The 19010-nt window shown below is 42.0% G+C and overlaps 1 protein-coding gene across 4 annotated transcripts in view; it reads right to left on the reverse strand.

Moving 5' to 3' along the window:
* The window catches only part of POLD1 (DNA polymerase delta 1, catalytic subunit), a 147429-nt gene that overhangs the window by 36883 nt on the left and 91536 nt on the right, over window positions 1–19010 (reverse strand). For all 4 annotated transcript variants that reach the window (XM_056541849.1, XM_056541850.1, XM_056541852.1 and 1 more), the window contains 2 exons: window positions 15835–15987; window positions 6744–6846 (listed from right to left, as the gene is read on the reverse strand). In XM_056541849.1, the coding sequence (XP_056397824.1) occupies window positions 6744–6846; window positions 15835–15987 (256 nt within the window). The remainder of the gene's footprint in view (window positions 1–6743; window positions 6847–15834; window positions 15988–19010) is intronic.

Consider the following 19010-nt stretch of genomic DNA (forward strand, 5'->3'; position numbering starts at 1 on the left):
ACAGATTACGGACATCAGAAGACTACAGGTACCCTCTGGAAACAAAACCAGTCAGCCCTATACCATTTACGTTCAATAGCAGCCTACTAAAGAGTATTTCTTGTTGCTAGTTGCAGCGCTGCAGTACCTGAAAAGTCAGCCCACTCAGTCAGGGAAGGAATCGCTTTTTCCACACGTACAACACCCTTATCCTATATTAGTGGTCCCCAAACTGTGGCCCTCCAGATGTTGCAAAACTACAATTCCCAGCATGCCTGGACAGCCGTTGGCTGTCCAGGCATGCTGGGAGTTGTAGTTTTGCAACATCTGGAGGGCCACAGTTTGGGAACGACTGTCCTATATATTCTTTAGGACACCGTGCCAGTCGAATTATCTGTTATCCAGGTATTCTATCACATCACCATCATTACTTATACACCTTGAATGCTTTTTCATCTGGATATTTCAACTAGCATATTTTCATTTATATTCATTTTCAGCCGCTCGCATCAGATGTGCATTCTATATTAGTATCAACAATACATCATAATCACAAGGTAGGTTCATATACCCACCTATTTATTTATCATTTATTTGCATTGCTTTCTCAGCGCACACTCCTTTTTTTGTATTTATTTTTTTTACAGATTTGTAAATTACTTCTATTAAAAAATCTTTACCCTTCCAGTAATTTTTTGCAACTGTATGGAGGAAATTTTTTTCTTTTTGAATTTCTGTTTTGACTTGTCCACAGTGCTCTCTGCTGACACCTGATGCCCGTATCAGGAACTGTCCAGAGCAGCATAGCTTTGCTATGGGGATTTTCTCCTGCTCTGGACACACCCTGATACGGGCATCAGGTGTCAGCAGAGAGCACTATGGACAAGACAAAAAAAAAAAATTCAAAAAGGAAAAGAATTTCCACTGTAGCATAAAGCTGCTAAAAAGTACTGAAAGGGAAAACATTTTTTAATAGAAGTAATTTACAAATCTGTTTAACTTTCTGGCACCAGTTGATTTAAAATAAATTAAAAAAAATTTTACACCAGAGTAACCGCTACCCATCGTCCGGAACATTGAGTTCCGAACACTGTGTGTGGGCATCCGTGCTAACGCCTGCCCCCTTGTGACATCACGCCCCATCTTGTGACTTCATGTCCTGCCCCCTCAATGCAAGTCTATGGGAGGGTGCGTGACGGCCATCGCGCCCCCTTCCCATAGACGTCACGAGAGGGCGGGCGTGAACACGGAAGCCCGCACACAGCGTTAGGAACTCAATTTTCCGAAGCTGGGGAGCGGAGTAACCCTTTAAATGAATGGAGACGGTAGATAAGCTATTGCATAGCATTTCAGCACAAAGCAACAACTTCACTACTCACTTCATTCAGAGAATACAGGCTGCTATCGACAGCAAAAGCAATCTATGTGGCAATGTGCTGCAAAACTACAACTCCCAGCATGCCCTGAGACATATAGGCTGTGATAAAAGGGGGGAAAAAAAAAAAAACAATAAACCACCAAAGGTGGTCCAAAAATATCCTTGGGTTCCCAACCATCAACTATTTACAGGACTTTATTAGAAGGGTCCAAATGAAATAATAATTATAATTATAATAATAAAGTGGTGCACTTAGTGTCCAAAAATAAAGATGAAAAACACACACACTAAAACACACTGTGTGCAATTAACCATCTTGATTTGAGATGATATGGGCTCTAATGGCTGCATAAGAAGTTATTGGGTAGTAGAGAGCATCTCTGTAACAGTGCTACTAATCCACTGATATCGGTTAAAGCACATAGCCGTTTTAAACCAGTGAACAATGCCCTCCTCAACGTTTCACCACCTAAGTGGCTTTGTCAAGAGGCATGTGGGCAATGTGTGTTTTTCATCTTCATTTTTGGACACTAAGTGCACCACTTATTATTATTTCATTTGGACCCTTCTAATAAAGTCCTGTAAATAGTTGATGGTTGGGAACCCAAGGATATTTTTGGACCACCTTTTGCGGTTTATTGTTTGTTTGTTTTTTGTGAATTCACCCTCCAACCATTGGTCTCTCTATTAAAAGTTTAAATAGGCTGTGATGACACAATAGACGTTCTAATTTCACAACCGCTGGAGGCCCATAGGTGAAGACCACCTCCACAGAGTGAAGAAATGTTGTGATCACATGTGGTGGAATTCAAATCCAACTTCCCAATTGCAGACAACGGACAGGTGCACATTGGGTATAATTTTCAGATTTCAGGGGAATTTCAGTCCCTTCATTTGGCATGGTCTCAAAAAGCATCATTGTTTCGGAAGAAGTTATCTTAAAAGCAATGGGAACTGACAAAGCTTATAAGCTTGGATTTTACTGTTGAATGCCCTTTGTTGTGGTGTTAATAGAAAGGAAAATCTGTCATATAAGTCACAGGAAACCAAATAAACACACGAATCCCTCTAAAACAGTTCCTCTATAATAAGAAAATTGGGGAAACAGTCCACACAATAGGGATTGTGCCTCTCAATGACTAAGCTCAGTTAATAGAGAGATTGCAGAAGTTGGAAGCCAGACAGCAACCTCTGGTCCCCGGTGACAGGGAACCACTTTCTCTGCCAGGCCTGCCTCTGTAGAAAAACACTCAAAAAGCAGAAGTGCAACCTGTTTCTAAAATCACTCTCTCCTAAGGTGCACCTGAGTCCTTTAAGGTGTGTCACTACCAACCCTTTCACTCATATACCACGAACAAAAATGTTTGTGCTACTGCAATGTACATATGTGCCCAGATCCTCGTACAGGGTACAAAACTGCTGGACTTCTAATACATAGAGTAGTGAGGTGTAAAGGGGGGAACATTGCTGCAGTATATGGATTTATATTAATTGCTTCTTAAGGCAGATCTAGGGGAAACCACATGCAAATAAACCAGAGCATCTGGATTGTGGCGGATATTATGGTAGAAATTGGAGCTGAGATATTGTGTTCATTGTTGCTCGATTATACATGGCTGTTCTGTCAAGTGCTATTCCTATGTGGTTCTCTTCGGAATATATTAGACAAGAGCTTAACCCCTTAAGGACTCCATTTAGACCTTAAAGTGGTACTCTGCTGCTCAGCGTTTGGAACAAAATGTTCCGAATGCTTAGAGCCGGCGCCGGGAGCTCGTGATGTCACAGCCCCGCCCACTCATGACATCACGCCCTGCCCCCTCGATGCAAGTCTATGGGAGGAAGCGTGACGGCAGCTGCGCTATTTATGAGAGAAATCAGACATTTTGTCTAATTCTGGACAACCCCCATTCAAAAGGACAGGTGATAAATGATTGACTGCCAAGACCCACTGGCAATCTTAACAAAAAGGGATACTCAAGGGCCCCTTGTAAACAAGAGTCAAAGTGCACTAGTGTGGCTGTTCTATGCACTGCTATAGGACTAACTGAGATCATGCTTGGCAGTGAATAGAGCATTGGATGCACAATCCATTCACAAGGGACCCTCAGTTTGAAGGCTACTTGGAATAAAAGATATTATATTTTGCCAACACTGCATCCTCATCTTGCTGGGCGGTTGGCGCCGAAACAAATCATTTTTTTTTCCTACGGCCGTGGAGCACAGCATTTAGTTATTGTACCCGTCGGCCAGGAGGCACCTGGATCCGGTAGGCTGCACCGAATTGACGCAGCAAACACTGTCAGAGGTAGTTGTGTCCCTATACACAACTAAAAAAGGTGAGCACCTTTCCACTCACCGCATCTACATTCATCTTGCAAGAACATACTGCCCTGCGAGAAGTTCTGCTTTTTTCTGTTTATTTTCTTTGCATTATCTAATTCTTTTAATATGTAGAGGAGGTGAGTATGTGGGTTTCCCGGCAGGGATGCCCTTGTCCGTAAAGATACGGCTTCTGGAGCACTCACCCAGGGATGGCACAATTCTTGTTTGTCTTTTCAGTGCTTTTAATTTTATTCGCACAGAAGAAACAGTGGTGGTTACAACGGACAATGCCTTTCAAAGGGTATTCCCTTCATCATCAGGTCCATAACAATTCTTTTAATAGAGATAAGTTGCCACTAATGGAATCTCCCCGCTGCACTGAACATTGGGTCAGCACACGCTCCAAGCATTCTCTATGGGAGCGCTGGAGATACATGAGCGCTGTACTGGTGTATCTCCGGTGCTCCCATAGAGAATGATCGCAGGGGGTAGATTCACAACTACAGGATCTTCTGCAGATTTCAAACTATGTTCAATCCGGACAAAATGTTGGGTACCTGGAGTCGGCGTCGGCAAACAGTGCACCGACTCCCACTAAATTTAGTCAAATTTATAGCCTTTACCTCAAGAACCTCACCAACTAACGTGCATATTGATATGTATGGAGACGTGAATAAGTTGAGTAAAAAAACAGCTTCACTAGTACAAAAAGAATTTTAATTCAATAAAATATATAAAAATATACTACACAAATACAGGCACTAATAAATACCCCACTGGGCCCTAGTGGAGTATCAAATGTTAAATAAATGGACATAGAATGTTAATTCGGCATATATGTGTATGCAGTCCAATAATCCGGCACCTGGTTAAAAAGTCCTTTTGCGGAGCAGATGGTTAAAGTGCACTTGAAAGATAATGTAAAATCAGACTCCGAATAGTCAATAGATGTTAGAAATATTAAAGAGATATTAATACTTGTATTTCTCACCGCCTACTAAATTTAGATTGGAATAAAAAAAAAGCAAGTTTAAATGTCTCAATTCACAAAAAGTTATAAGTAACGACTTCTCTACTGTAAGAATAAAGACCAATGCATGCAGTGCCTCACGTAACCGCAAAACGAACACGTTAAGGGACCGTGAAGAAGCATGCTATTCATGTGCTTCACTATATGGCATGCAACGCACATTTAGGAGCGGCAATACATATACTTTCCATAGTGTTGTGTTCTGCTGTTACAGGGAACCCATGGGTAACCTAGCCTCTCACTGATAAGGGATTAGGTAAATATGTTTTTTGCAGGACTAGAGACACTTGTATAAGTGAAGGGAATGGAGAGTCAATAGTTCAACACTGAAGCTGTAAACCATTGGTAAAACAGCTGCCATTCAGCTAAGGCTATATAAACTTGTAAACTCCGATTAAACTTTAAACATGACTATGGGATTCTCCTAGGGAAATCATGTTTTATAATAAATGCCCCTTCCTGGATCCTCCCACTTCCCTATCTTCAGCAGCAGATCAGCACACAAAAAGGAGAAAGCAGCAGCTTCTGCCCAACTACCTCTCTCTGCTAGAAGAGCTTAGAAGAACTTGATGGAACAGCTTCTTGGATTCAACTGTAAGTATTTTTAAATACATTCGCATATTAATACAGAGGAGTCTGAGTCGGAACATTTATCTACCCACTCCACAGCCCTGGTTCAATCATTTAAAAACGAACACATGTAGAAGAAATATCACACTCACCAGTCCAGGAAACCAGAAAACAGCTTTATTCAGGAACTAGCACGGCAACAAACATCATGCAGGTAACGTTCCAATAAAGCCTAGGGTCAGAAAGATGGGCAGGTGAATCCCAGGTGTGGGGCATGTGCAGTAGGGCAACGAATCGCTTCACGTAAGTAGGGCAATGAATCGTTTCACGTCATGAATGACGTGAAACGATTCGTTGCCCTACTGCACACGCCCCACACCTGTGATCCACTCGCCCATCTTTCTGACCCTAGGCTGTATTGGAACGTTACCTGCATAATCTTTGTTGCCGTGCTAGTTCCTGAATAAAGCTGTTTTCTGGTTTCCTGGACCAGGGAGTGCGATATTTCTTCTATATTTGTTAATTTCTCATCGAGAATACTTTTTCCGCACCCCACACCGGGAACCGGGTCAGTAGCAGACAGTCCTAGCAGATTGTGTTCCTTTGTTACCGCAGTGGTGCCGCCGCTCCTTGTCTTTCTCTGGTTGCTGACGTCTATTAATATGTTCAATCACTTAGTTTACAATGATATCTGTAGCATTAAATCAGTAGCAGATCCTGTACGCGGTACTGTATCCTTAGAGTAAGGTGAAACATAGCGTATACGGAGCAAATTTCATGTCTTCCTTAAAAACTCACTGCACTGCCGCCGGGTAGCTCTGTGTGTCTGCTCATAAATTTCACACTGTGCAGCGTGAAATACACTGTGTATTAGGGATCGACCTAAATCGATTTTTTAGGGCCGATACGATAATCTGTGAAGGTTAGGGCTGATAGCCAATAACTTATACCGATATTCCGGGATAAGTTATCGGCTATTTATCGGCAATGGGGCACCGGCGGGGGTGCGCTGCGGTGGGTGGAGGGCGCGCTGCGGTGGGTGGAGGGCGGCACATTATCGGATTATTGGCAAGGTAATTGCTGATACCGATAACGTCCAAAATCGTGAATATCGGCCAAACCGATAATTGGTCGCTCCCTACTGTGTATGTGCGGTGTTCTGCCCAACCCTTATGGAAAATATGGTCAAAACTAACATTTTCAAAGTGGACCAACAGACTGAATTTTAACCCTCTGAGATAAAAGTCGCTGGAAGCACTCTCTTAATCACTTATCTCCTGAAACCTTTAAAAATATAATTTGGCAAAACATAAGGTTATGGTAATGTAGAATGGGTGGTATATTGGTAATAAAAATGATCATTTAGTTGACAAATATATAAATATATATATATATATATATATATATATATATATATATGCTTTTGGCAGTGAAAGCAATACCATTTTTCTATGCATCTCTTACCTCAGATTTCATATATGCAGCAACTCCCTTGGCTGCCCCAATGATCACATAGGGGACTCTATCTCCTAAGTTAGGAGCGCTGCCTGGATCTCTTTTTCTCATTCTGTACAAACAAAAACCAGACAGTGTGGTCAAAGGAAAGTCATGTGAAACAGCTAGCAGACACAAGCCACATGCAAAGTGTATACAACCTTATACAAAGAATATCACGTAGCTTAAAGGGAATGTTCAACTTTGCAAACATTTATTTTACACTTTTAATGTATCTATAATAAAAATTGAAGCAACTGTGCAAAAGCTTAATTCTGTGTCCACAGCCCTATTCGTTACCAAGGTAACAGACTACATACAAACCCTGTGTAGTCTGATCCTGCAGTCAAACTGCCACATGTGTGTCCCTTACTTCCTAGCCTCCCAAATGTATGTTAATAAGTAGGAGGCAGATGGAGGGGAGCATGACTGCACCATCATACAACATGGGATTTTACCACTGGCTGTTCTGCTGTCCATCCATTTGTGTTGGAGTCAAGCAGTGCTGGGGATCGTGTGAGCGGACCCATCTTCTACATCAACATGGGCCTACCCAGGAACGGAAAACATATACAACAGAACTAATTGTATAAAGATTACATGCAAACAGTGTCGTTTTTTCATTTTGAATGTTCGGTCAACATAAATATGGTTGTAAAGAAAAACCCAGCAACACATGCGGATATATGATTGAATACTGGCCTGATGATGGAAGATACATTGGGGTTAAAGTGATGGGCTTGTCCACAATAAAAAATAAGGTAAATAAAATTTAAAAAACAGCAGCAGGGGTTTTAGTTACTTATGTCTGGTAAACTTTCTATTACAGTGGTGGAACATATGTGAGACCATGAGTGGAGACATTGGGCAATGTATTAGCTGCTCGGTCTTATGCTGGCACAGCTAAAATTCTGCACATGGATGCCCATGGGAACCTGTCAACGGCTTCTATCAGCAACAGAGTGCAAAGCATCAAGAATCAATGGTCTCCACCCACACAGAAGTAACGCAGGTGGGGGGTAAAGGAAAGGTGCTTAAGGTACTTGCCATACCCCAAGGGAGGGGGGCTGGGACACCTGGTCAGCCCTGGCTGAGGACTCTGCTCAGCAATGTGTAAACCATAGAAATGAACAGGAAGAGCAAGCAATTTCCTTCACGCCTTGGGGGAGCCACCGTTTAACTGCAGGAGCAATAGACTGCTATAACACAAGTAATATCTGTACTATATACTTTTACGTCTGCTCAAATTCAGATGATCATTTCTGTACAGCGCTGCATAATAGGTCAGCACTATATAAAAGAAATAAACTAAATAAATAAAAAAAACAAATCTACACAGCAAGTAAAAATTCAGAAGCCATTATACTTGAGTAAATCCATTAGGATTGGGTAAATCTGCACGTTCAGAAACAGGGGACACTTTGCAGACTGTGTGTAGGAAAATAAAAAAATTCCTGCCACTACACAAGGTTATGACTGTTCTCTCTATATCATTCAAAATATGTACTTAAAGGGAATCTGTCGCACCGAAAATACAGTCTAAACTGCAGGTATCCTGTTATAGAGCAGGAGGAGCTGAGCAGATTGATATATAATTTAGCAGGGAAAAGTTCCAGGATGACTTCTTATTTATTCATGTAAATCTCTGCTCATTCTGGACTAAGTAGTCAAGTGGGCGGTCCTACTCAGTGATTGACAGCTATTTGTGCATATGCAGTGTGCATGTAGAGATAGTTGTCAGTAACTGACTATACCTGTCTACTTGACTACTTAGTTAGAATGAGCAAAATGGTTTAGAAGGTGGTTCTATCCAATGATTGACAGCTCTCCCTACATGCTCATTTATAAAGATGTCCGTCACCAAGTAGGACTGCCCACATGACTATTTAGTCCAGAATGAGCAGAGATTAACATGAATAAATGACAAGTTTTTCATTTTTTATACCTAGTTTTTTTCCTCACATAATAATATATATATATATTATAAGAATATATTTATTGCAATGTATTATGGGCACAACAGGATGACATTCATGGCAAACTGTCGGAACCTGAGGCTCCAAATAGGTGTTGAGGTTAATGGCCAGGATTAGACATTTCTCAAATCCAGGACTTTAGAACAGGTCTAATGACCCACTACACCAGGCACAGCCTACAATAACTAGTCACCACTGCCGGGGACTTCAACCTTTCGGTAGAGGATACAGAACAGTGCATCCTGCCAATGGGAGCCAGCGCTCAGCACAGGAGTGATAGGGAGCCGATTTTTTTTTTGTTAGTAAAGGCTACAGGGCGGTATAAGTTCTTGTATGGAGAGTGTGTCCCTCTATCCCGGATCCTATGCTCAGTGGCTTCCGGGTAAGTTCATTTGGAGCCTAGACTATATAAAGGGTATTTGCCCATGGAATTGATGCAACGGCTAAGAGCCAGATTCGGCTCGAAACGTGTCGGTTACTTGCACATCATTTTATTCAACATGGCTATCCTTGGTTTTTATAGAATGGATTCAAAGTTAAGTTTTATTCCCTTTTCTACTAATTAGACTTTTGGAGAAGCTGGAGGCCCTCGCTTTCTTGCCCTCTTTTTCACAGGGTTGTATAAGTACTGGCTAAAGGTGGCATCATTACCGTCTACTTTCTTACCGGTACTCAGTTGTAACACCTTATCACTATGGGGGACTTCGCATGAAAAGGATGAGAAACAATGAGACTATGGCATCACAAATGCACAGACCTAGCCTAAGGCCCAGTGGTAACTAAAGTAATAATGCATAATTATGATGAACAACAAGATAAAGCGGTTATCTGCTTTGTAAATACTTTCTGTCAAAAGGTCCTTGAAAATAAGATAATCACGAGGTGCCCAAGTCTATGGCACCCCCAATGATAAGCTTTAATTTGTCAGAGAACCAGACAGGAAATGTTTAACTCCTTTGCGGAGCCACCAAAGGGGAAGTGAAGCTCAATAAAGGGGTTCTCCGCATTGAACATTTCCTATTTGTGATCTTCAATTTGTTAGGGGACAGTATTAAAGTGCCCCCCCCCCCGCCCCCGGATGGAATCCCCAACAATTAGCCGAAATCTGTTAAATGGGCACTCTCATTAAAACTATTTTTTGCTATTGCGCTCCATATGGTAAACAAAAAATCTTTCTAATGAACTTTGAATAAAAAATAAATAAAAAATTAAGTTTTCTATGTTTTATTTGTGCTTAAAAAAACTGCCACTAGGTGTCTCCCTACTTGTCCAGAGCACATTTCCCCCTCTCTCTTGCACAGACTTCGGATTCCTGCTGGCCTCGCAGAAGTCCAAAATCAGGAAATGCAGCCTGGATTGCTGGGGGGGGTGGGTGCAGCCTTAGCCAATCATAGCTCATCTCACATACTGAACTGCTCTTGGCTGTGTGTAGCAGAGTGAGGGAGGAAGTTCTCCCCTCTATGGCTACAGATTATGTCACGCCTGTTGGGTAACGCCCATTCCCAGTCTGTGAACCTGCCAGACTGAGCAGAAAATAAAGAGCAATATCAAGTTAGAAAACTAAAAAATAATAAAAATAAAGGCAGGGGATGGTTTATCATTATGGGGGCAGTGAACTGGGAGGACTATAAAATTTAACAAGATCATGAGAGATACTCTAAGAAACTTAGCAGTAAAAGTTCACATTTCTGGCAGTTCCACAACAGGGGAAATGAACATTGCTCATTCACATCAATGGGTTGTCTGTGTAATGGAGGACAGCACAGGTCCTCTACTGAGAAAGATGCTTTTCATAGTCACTTGTCACTCTGGTAATACCACACACAACCTGAGGACAGAAAGCAGCTGTGTTTTTCTAATCTGAATAACCTAAGGGTATGTTCACACATTAAGTATCAACTGCATATTTTCTGCAGCTGATTTTATACCCATTGACTTCAATGGGTAGCAAAATCAGCTGCAGAAAATTTGCAGCAAAGAATGCAGCTGATACTGTGTGAAAGTACCCTTAAAGGGGTACTCCACCCCAAAGGATAGGGGATAAGATGTCTGATCGCGGGGGTCCCGCCGCTGGGGACCCCGCAATATAGCATGCAGCACCTACCGTATTTGGCTGGAGGTTCTGGGACCCAACCACAGGGACGGAAGATTGTGATGTCACGACTCCGCCCCAGTGTGACATCACGCCCCACCCCCCAATACAAGTCTATGGGAGGGAGCGTGACGGCTTCCGGAAGCAGATACGGTGGGTGCTGCATGCTATATTGCGGGGGTCCCCAGCGATCAGACATCTTATCCCCTATCCTTTGGATAGGGGATAAGATGTCTAGGAGTGGAGTACCCCTTTAAAGGGGTACTCCGGTGCTCCAGCGTTCTGAACATTTGAACATATGAACATCGTGACGTCACAGCCATGCTCCCTTGTGGCATCACGTCACACCCCCTACATTCATGTCTATGGGAGGGGGCGTGTCAGCCAACACGCCCCCTCCCATAGACCTAAATTGAGGGGGTGTGACGTGATGTCACGAGGGGGCGTGACCATGACATCATGACCAATGCTGCAGGAACCTGGTGTTTGTTTAGAATGCCGGGTGCTGCAGGAGATCGCAGGGTGCCCCAGCAGCCGGACTCCCATGATCAGACATCTTATTCCCTATTCTTTGGTTAGGGGATAAGATGTCTAGCAGCTGAGGACTCCGCTGCTGAGTATTTGGAACAAACTGTTCCAAACGCTGGAGCAGGCGCCTCATGACGTCATAGCCCTGCCCACTCAATGCAAGTCTATGGAAGGGGGCGTCATGCCCCCTCCCATAGACTTGCATTGAGGGGGCGGGGTGTGACATCATGAGGGGGCAGGGCTATGAAGTCACAAGCTCCCGGTGCCGGCTCCAGCGTTCGGAACGGTTCATTCCAAACGCTGAGTAGCGGAGTACCCCTTTAAATAATAAAAGTAGCCGAGGCATTCCAAAATAAGCAAAACCCAAAAAGTCCTATTTCATGTAGGCTTCATTCAGTGCCATTTCGGACTATACTGCAGGTGAGATGATCAGGACAGAATGTCTCCACCACCTCTTAGACGGCAGGATGACAATGTCAACTTCAGTTACTTTCACGCACTGCGGTCACCAGAACACACTAATACTGAAATTACCTTTTTACTCAAGGGAAATAATGTATAATTACAGCATAATCGCACAAGTGGCCAAAAAAATTATTTGCAAAGCTATTCTACTCAAAGTCTATGGGACTAATGGAGACAAAGCGCTCAGGTCTTACCATCAGCCTCAAAAGGCTCTCACTGGAGCTGCTTGGCCACCACTATTCCAACACCTCTTTATTTGATCAAAGATAACAGCTCGGCCATTGGTTGCTTTGGTCTGCATAAATTAGTTACACTTGCAAAGTGCTCCAGTTGTCTGGTAAAGTCCAAGATGACAGTCTTAGGTCTTCTAAAATTTTACTTATCTATTCCAGACACCTGGAGCCCATTGAAAGCAGAATTCACACAGACTAAAGCAATCAACGGCCGAGCTGTTATATTTGGGTGTGTCCGCATTTACAGTACACTGAGTTTACTCGACCCTCCTCAGGGCACCCATTCTAGTGGTGGGTAAAGGTCTCAGAAATGATATATTGATTCCCTATCTGGTGGATAAATGCTAAATGACATTTATGAGAAAACCCACATTATGTAAAGTTTATATATATATATATATATATATATATATATATATATATATATATATATTCATAACATTTTATAGGGATAAAATAGCAACTGAATTGCCTCCTGATGCCTCCATCCTCTAGAATAGTGGTCTCCATAATTTTTAGCATTTGTTATTTCACAGGGAAATTTTTGTCTATAACTAGTCAAAATTGATTGCAAAAATAAAGAGTTTATTTTTGCAGATTACAGATAAAAATCCATGCATAACATAACATACATCACCAATTTGTCCGTTGTGTGAACCTGGCTGTGAACCCGGCCTTAAAAAGGGGTTTACCAGGACTTTTTTGCTGATGGCCCATCTTTATGATCAATATCTAATCGGTATCTTGGCTCCTGCGAAAACTGAGTTGCCAAGCTGGGTTACTGCAATTCTTCTCCCACTGAAGGGAAAAGTAAAAACATCATTCTGTGTGATAGAAATAACCCACCACACAAGATGTGCCTATAAATGGCACTTTTAAAGGCCATTTAGACTTTTCTTTTCCATAGGAAAATACTGACTGCCTACGATTTTTTTCACAAAATGGCAGACAACTTCATGTTTTTGTGAAGCCTTAGTATTTATTTGGGTATATACATTTGGAAAGTTTGCCATGTATTGTTGAGTTTACCACATGTTGACTTAAAGGGGTACTCTGCCCCTAATCATCTTATCCCCTATACAAAGGATAGGAGACTTGCATTGAGCGTGCGTGGCTGTGACGTTACGAGCGGGTGTGAACGTGACGTCACGGGCCTCCGGCTCTAAACAAAATGCAGCAGGGAGATCGCAGGGGTCCCCAGCGGTGAGACCAGCGCGATCAGACAACTTATCCCCTATAGGGGATAAGATGTCTAGGGGCGGAGTTCCCTTTTAAAGGTCATTATCATCTACTGCCATCTACTGGTCAGCCTATCATGAAATAACAACACTATGGATATAAATGAATGATAAGTTATTTGTGATGAGCACACAAGTGGAGAGACCAGTGACTGGAAGTGATGACAGCTTTCCTGACAAGGAGGAGGTTTTCTAATAACTTGTTTCACAGGGTAGAAAAAAAAAACTGCTGAGTTCACAAGTAACAGGAGACTGGAATTGGGCAATGTGTGGCCGGCATCTTGTGGGTCACAGGAAGTCTGTATCATTTCTTTTCCACACTCTTCTCCCCCCACCTCCTCCTTTCACGCGAGGCACTAGACACAGCTGCTCAGGGTGGGACATGCTATTTCTGCGTTTCCCCTCAGTCACGGATCAGCACGCGCAGGCAGTGCTGCAACAGCTCTCAAAATTTTTATATATATATATATATATATATATATATATATATATATATATATATATATATATATAAATACATACACACACACACACACACACACTATATATATATATATTATATATATATATATATATATATATATATATATACACACACACACACACACACACACACACACACACACACACTCATGGCTGTAAATGTTGGCATCCCTGAAATTTTTCTAGAAAATGAAGTGTTTCTCGCAGAAAAGGATTGCAGCAACACATGTTTTCCTATACACATGTTTATTCCCTTTGTGTGTATTGGAACTAAACCAAAAAAGGGAGGGGAAAAAAAGCAAATTGGACCTAATGTCACCAAACTCCAAAAATGGGCTGGACAAAATTATTGGCAGCCTTTCAAAATTGTGGAAAAATAAAGATTGTTTCAAGCATGTGATGCTCCTTTAAACTCACCTGGAGCAAGTAACAGGTGTGGGCAATATAAAAATCACACCTGAAAGCAGATAAAAAGGAGAGAAGTTCACTTAGTCTTTTCATTGTGTGTCTATGTGCGCCACACTAAGCATGGACAACAGAAAGGGGAGAAGAGAACTGTCTGAGGACTTGAGAACCAAAATTGTGGGAAAATATCAACAATCTCAAGGTTACAAGTCCATCTCCAGAGATCTAGATTTGTCCACAGTGGGCAACATTATTAAGAAATTTGCAACCTATGGCACTGTAGCTAATCTCCCTGGGCGTGGACGGAAGAGAAAAATTTATGAAAGGTGTCAATGGAGGATAGTCCGGATGGTGGATAAGCAGCCCCAAACAAGTTCAGCTGTCCTGCAGGCTCAGGGAGCATCAGTGTCAGCCCAAACTCTCTGTCGACATTTAAATGAAATGAAACACTATGGCAGGAGACCCAGGAGGACCCCACTGCTGACACAGAGACATAAAACGCAAGACTACATTTAGCCAAAATGAACTTGAGTAAGCCAAAATCCTTCCATGGAAAACGTCTTGTGGACAGATGAGACCAAGATAGAGCTTTTTGGTAAAGCACATCATTCTACTGTTTACCAAAAACGGAATGAGGCCTACAAAGAAAAGAACACAGTACCTACAGTGAAATATGGTGGAGGTCAGTGATGTTTTGGGTTGTTTTGCTGCCTCTGGCACTGGGTGCCTTGAATGTGTGCAAGACATCATGAAATCTGAGGATTACCAAAGGATTTTGGGTCGTACTGTACAGCCCAGTGTCAGAAAGCTGGGTTTGCGTCCAAGATCTTGGGTCTTCCAGCAGGACAATGACCCCAAACATACGTCAAAAAGCCCCCAGAAATGGATGTCAACAAAGAGCTGGAGAGTTCTGAAGTGGCAGCAATGAGTCCAGATCTAAATCCCATTGAACACCTGTGGAGAAATCTTAAAATTGCTGTTGCGAAAAGGCGCCTTCCAATAAGAGAGACCTGGGGCAGTTTGCAAAGGAAGAGTGGTCCAACATTCCGGCTGAGAGGCGTAAGAAGCTTATTGATGGTTATAGGAAGCGACTGATTTCAGTTATTTCCAAAGGGTGTGCAACCAAATATTAAGTTAAGGGTGCCAATAATTTTGTCCAGCCCATTTTGGAGTTTGGTGACATTATGTCCAATTTGCTTTTTTTCCTCCCTTTTTTAGTTTAGTTTCAATACACCCAAAGGGAATAAACATGTGTATAGCAAAACATGTGTTACTGCGATCCTTTTCTGTGAGAAATACTTCATATTACTGAAAAATGTCAGGGATGCCAACATTTACGGCCATGACTGTATGTATGTATGTATATATAATAATTATTATTTATTTATTTTTTATTTTTTTTGAGAGGGTGGAAGAACACAGCTCCTCGTTGACAATAGAAACTTGAGCTGCTGTAAATACATTGTTCATAAAAGCTGGAAGTTATAAAGCCTGATGCTGCTTGTTTAATGGACACACAGGCATCAATAAGATCTATGTGCAACACGTTACATGCCTCTATGGTAAAAGCCTGCTTTACATTCAGCAAATATTTTACCTTTATACCAGCTAAGAATAATATCATAAGATCTCATCTCGTACCTTTCTGCCAGCTCCACGTGAGCTTGTTTTCCTGCGTACTCATCTGCAGTACGAGTCAGCTCTTTGGTGATAACCAGCTGTGAGATGTCTATTCGATTACAGAGTAAATCGGAGATCACGTCCTTGGCATGTTCAACAGCTCCCATTGGGTCCCTACAAGTTAAAGTTGCAAAATAAAAATAAATAAAAAATATGAAATTAAGAAGAGTAACTACAATCGCAAAATAGGTGCAGCACTTTCATACATGCGCCGCACTTTTAAAGCTTTGGAAACATCAAATTTTAACAGTGTCTAGAGACAAAAATAATACCTCAAATGCAATATTTTCACTTTCTATAACCATAAAGATTGTTTGCCTTTATTTTTTTACTTGCAGATATAATGCGTTTGGAAAGTTTTCAGACGCTTTCACTTTTTTCACATTTTGTTATGTTGCGCTTTGCGTTTCAATGAAAATAAAAAAGTTTGCCCCCATCATTCGGCACTCAATACCCCATAATGACAAAGTGAAAACAGAAAGTTAGAATCAATGCAAATTTATTGGAGAGGGAAAACAAATCTTGCAGTAACATACAGTAAGTATTAAGACCCTTTACTCAGGACTTAGTTAAAGCACCTTTGGCAGTGATTACGGTCTCCAGTCTTCTTGGGGATGAGGCCACAAGGTTTGCCCACCTGGATTTGGGGATTTTCTACCATTCTTCTCTGCAGATCCTCTCATGCTCTGTCAGGTTGGATGGGGACTTTCGGTGGAAGCCATTTTCATGTCTCTACAGCAGTGTTTCCCAACCAGGGTGCCTCCAGCTGTTGCAAAACAAACTCTCAGCATGCCCGGACAGTCATTGGCTGTCCAGGCATGCTGGGAGTTGTAGTTTTGCAACAGCTGGAGGCACCCTGGTTGGGAAACACTGCTCTACAGAGATGTTCAATTGGGTTTTGGGCTCTGTCTGGGCCACTCAAGCACATTCACGGAACTTGTCCCTAAGCCGCTCCTGTGTTGTCTTGGCTGTGTACTTAGGATCATTGTCTTGTTGGAGGGTGAACCTTCAAACTAGTTTCAGGTCCACAGCACTCTGGATCAGGTTTTCATTAAAAAGGGGTACTCTAGTGGAAAACATTTTTTTTAATCAACTGGTGCCAGAAAGTTAAACAGATTTGTAAATTACTTCTATTAAAAAAAATCTGTATCCTTCCAGTACTTATTAGCGGCTGTATATTACAAAGTTCTTTTGCTTTTGGATTTCTTTTTTTTTTCTGTCCACAGTACTCTCTGCTGACACCTCTGTCTGTATCATGAACTGTCCAGAACAGGAGCAAATCCCCATAGGAAACCTCTCCAACTTTGGACAGTTCCTGATACAGACAAAGGTGTCAGCAAAGAGCAGTGTGGACAGAAAAAAAAAGAAGAAATCCAAAAACAAAAGAACTTTCTCTGTAATATACAGCCGCCATATGGCCAGCAGAGGTGAGTGAAATGAGTGTTCGGGTCCCATCCGAAATGAGGCCACCTCCGTGAAGTGGATGGGAGACACGTTTTGATCGCTAAGAGCCTCCATTTTTTGACCAAGAGTGCTGCTGAAACCTTCTTTTTTTGTATACTCTATATTTGCCAAAGCAGTGTGCACCCGTATATTAAGGAAATTTGTAAATTACTTTCTATTCAAAAAATCTTTATCCTTACAGTACCTATTAGCTGCTTTATACTACAGAGAACGTTCCTTTTTTTTGTATTTCTTTTTTTTTTTCTGTCCACAGTGCTCTCTGCTGACACCTCTGTCCATTTTAGGAACTGTCCAGAGTAGGAGCAAATCCCCATAGCAAACCTGTCCTGCTCTGGACAGTTCCTGACATGGACAGAGGTGTCAGCAAAGAGCACCGTGGATAGACAAATAAAAGAAATCCTAATAGAAAAGAACTTCCTCTGTAGTATAAAGCATCTAATAAGTACTTGAAGGATAAAGATTTTTTAAATACCGATAGAAGTAATTTACAAATCTGTATAACTTTTTGGCCCCAGTTGATTAAAAACAAAATGTTTTCCACCGGAGTACCCCTTTAATTTGGTGGGGTTGTCTTTTTTTTTTTTTTAAAGTCTTGATTATTTCAAACATCTTCCATATAAAGGGGTACTCCGGCGCTAAGACATCTTATCCCCTATCCAAAGGATAGGGGATAAGATGTCAGATCGCCGCGGTCCCGCTGCTGGGTACCCCCCGGGATCTACCATGCAGCACCCACCTTTAGCGGCTTCCGGAAACGCTGGAGGTCCTCAGGCTGAGTCCATCTCGACTAAGAGGACGGAGCATAGTGACATCACGGCTCCACCCCCGTGTGACATCACGCTCCGCCCCCTCAATGCAAGTCTATTGGAGGGGTGTGACAGCTGTCACGCCCCCTCCCATAGGCTTACATTGAGGGGGCAGAGTGTGTGATGTCACACGGGGGCAGAGCCGTGACGTCACTATGCTCAGTCACTGTGATCGCCAGTAATCAGACCTGGAGCGAGCATGCAGCGGGACCCCCGAGATCAGGCATCTTATCCCCTATCCTTTGGATAGGGGATAAGATGTCTTAGCACCGGAGTACCACTAGGGGTACTCCCATGAAAAACTTTTTTATTTTTTTTTAAATCAACTGGTGACAGAAAGTTAAACAGATTTGTAAATGACTTCTATTAAAAAATCTTAATCCTTCCAATACATTTTATGGGCTGTATACTGCAAAGGAAATGCTTTTCTTTTTGGGTTTCTCTGATGTCATGACCACAGTCCTTTCTGCTGACCTCTGCTGTCCATTTTAGGAACTGTCAAGAGCAGCATATGTTTGCTATGGGGATTTTCTCCTGCTCTGGACAGTTCCAAAAATGGACAGCAGAGGTCAGCAGAGAGCACTGTGGTCATGACATCAGAGAAATCCCAAAAGATAAACATTTCCTCTGTAGTATACAGCCCCTAAAAATAACTGGAAGGATTAAGATTTTTTAATAGAAGTAATATACAAATTACTTCTATAAAAAAAAATCTTAATCCTTCCAGTACTTATTAGCTGCTGAACACTACAGAGGAAATTCTTTTCTTTTTGGAACACAGAGCTCTCTGCTGAATCACGAGCACGGTGCTCTCTGCTGACATCTCTGTCCATTTTAAGAACTGTCCAGAGTAGAAGAAAATCCCCA

Source organism: Hyla sarda, chromosome 10 (assembly GCF_029499605.1).
Source record: "Hyla sarda isolate aHylSar1 chromosome 10, aHylSar1.hap1, whole genome shotgun sequence".
In the NCBI taxonomy this organism is placed as follows: Eukaryota; Metazoa; Chordata; class Amphibia; order Anura; family Hylidae; genus Hyla; species Hyla sarda.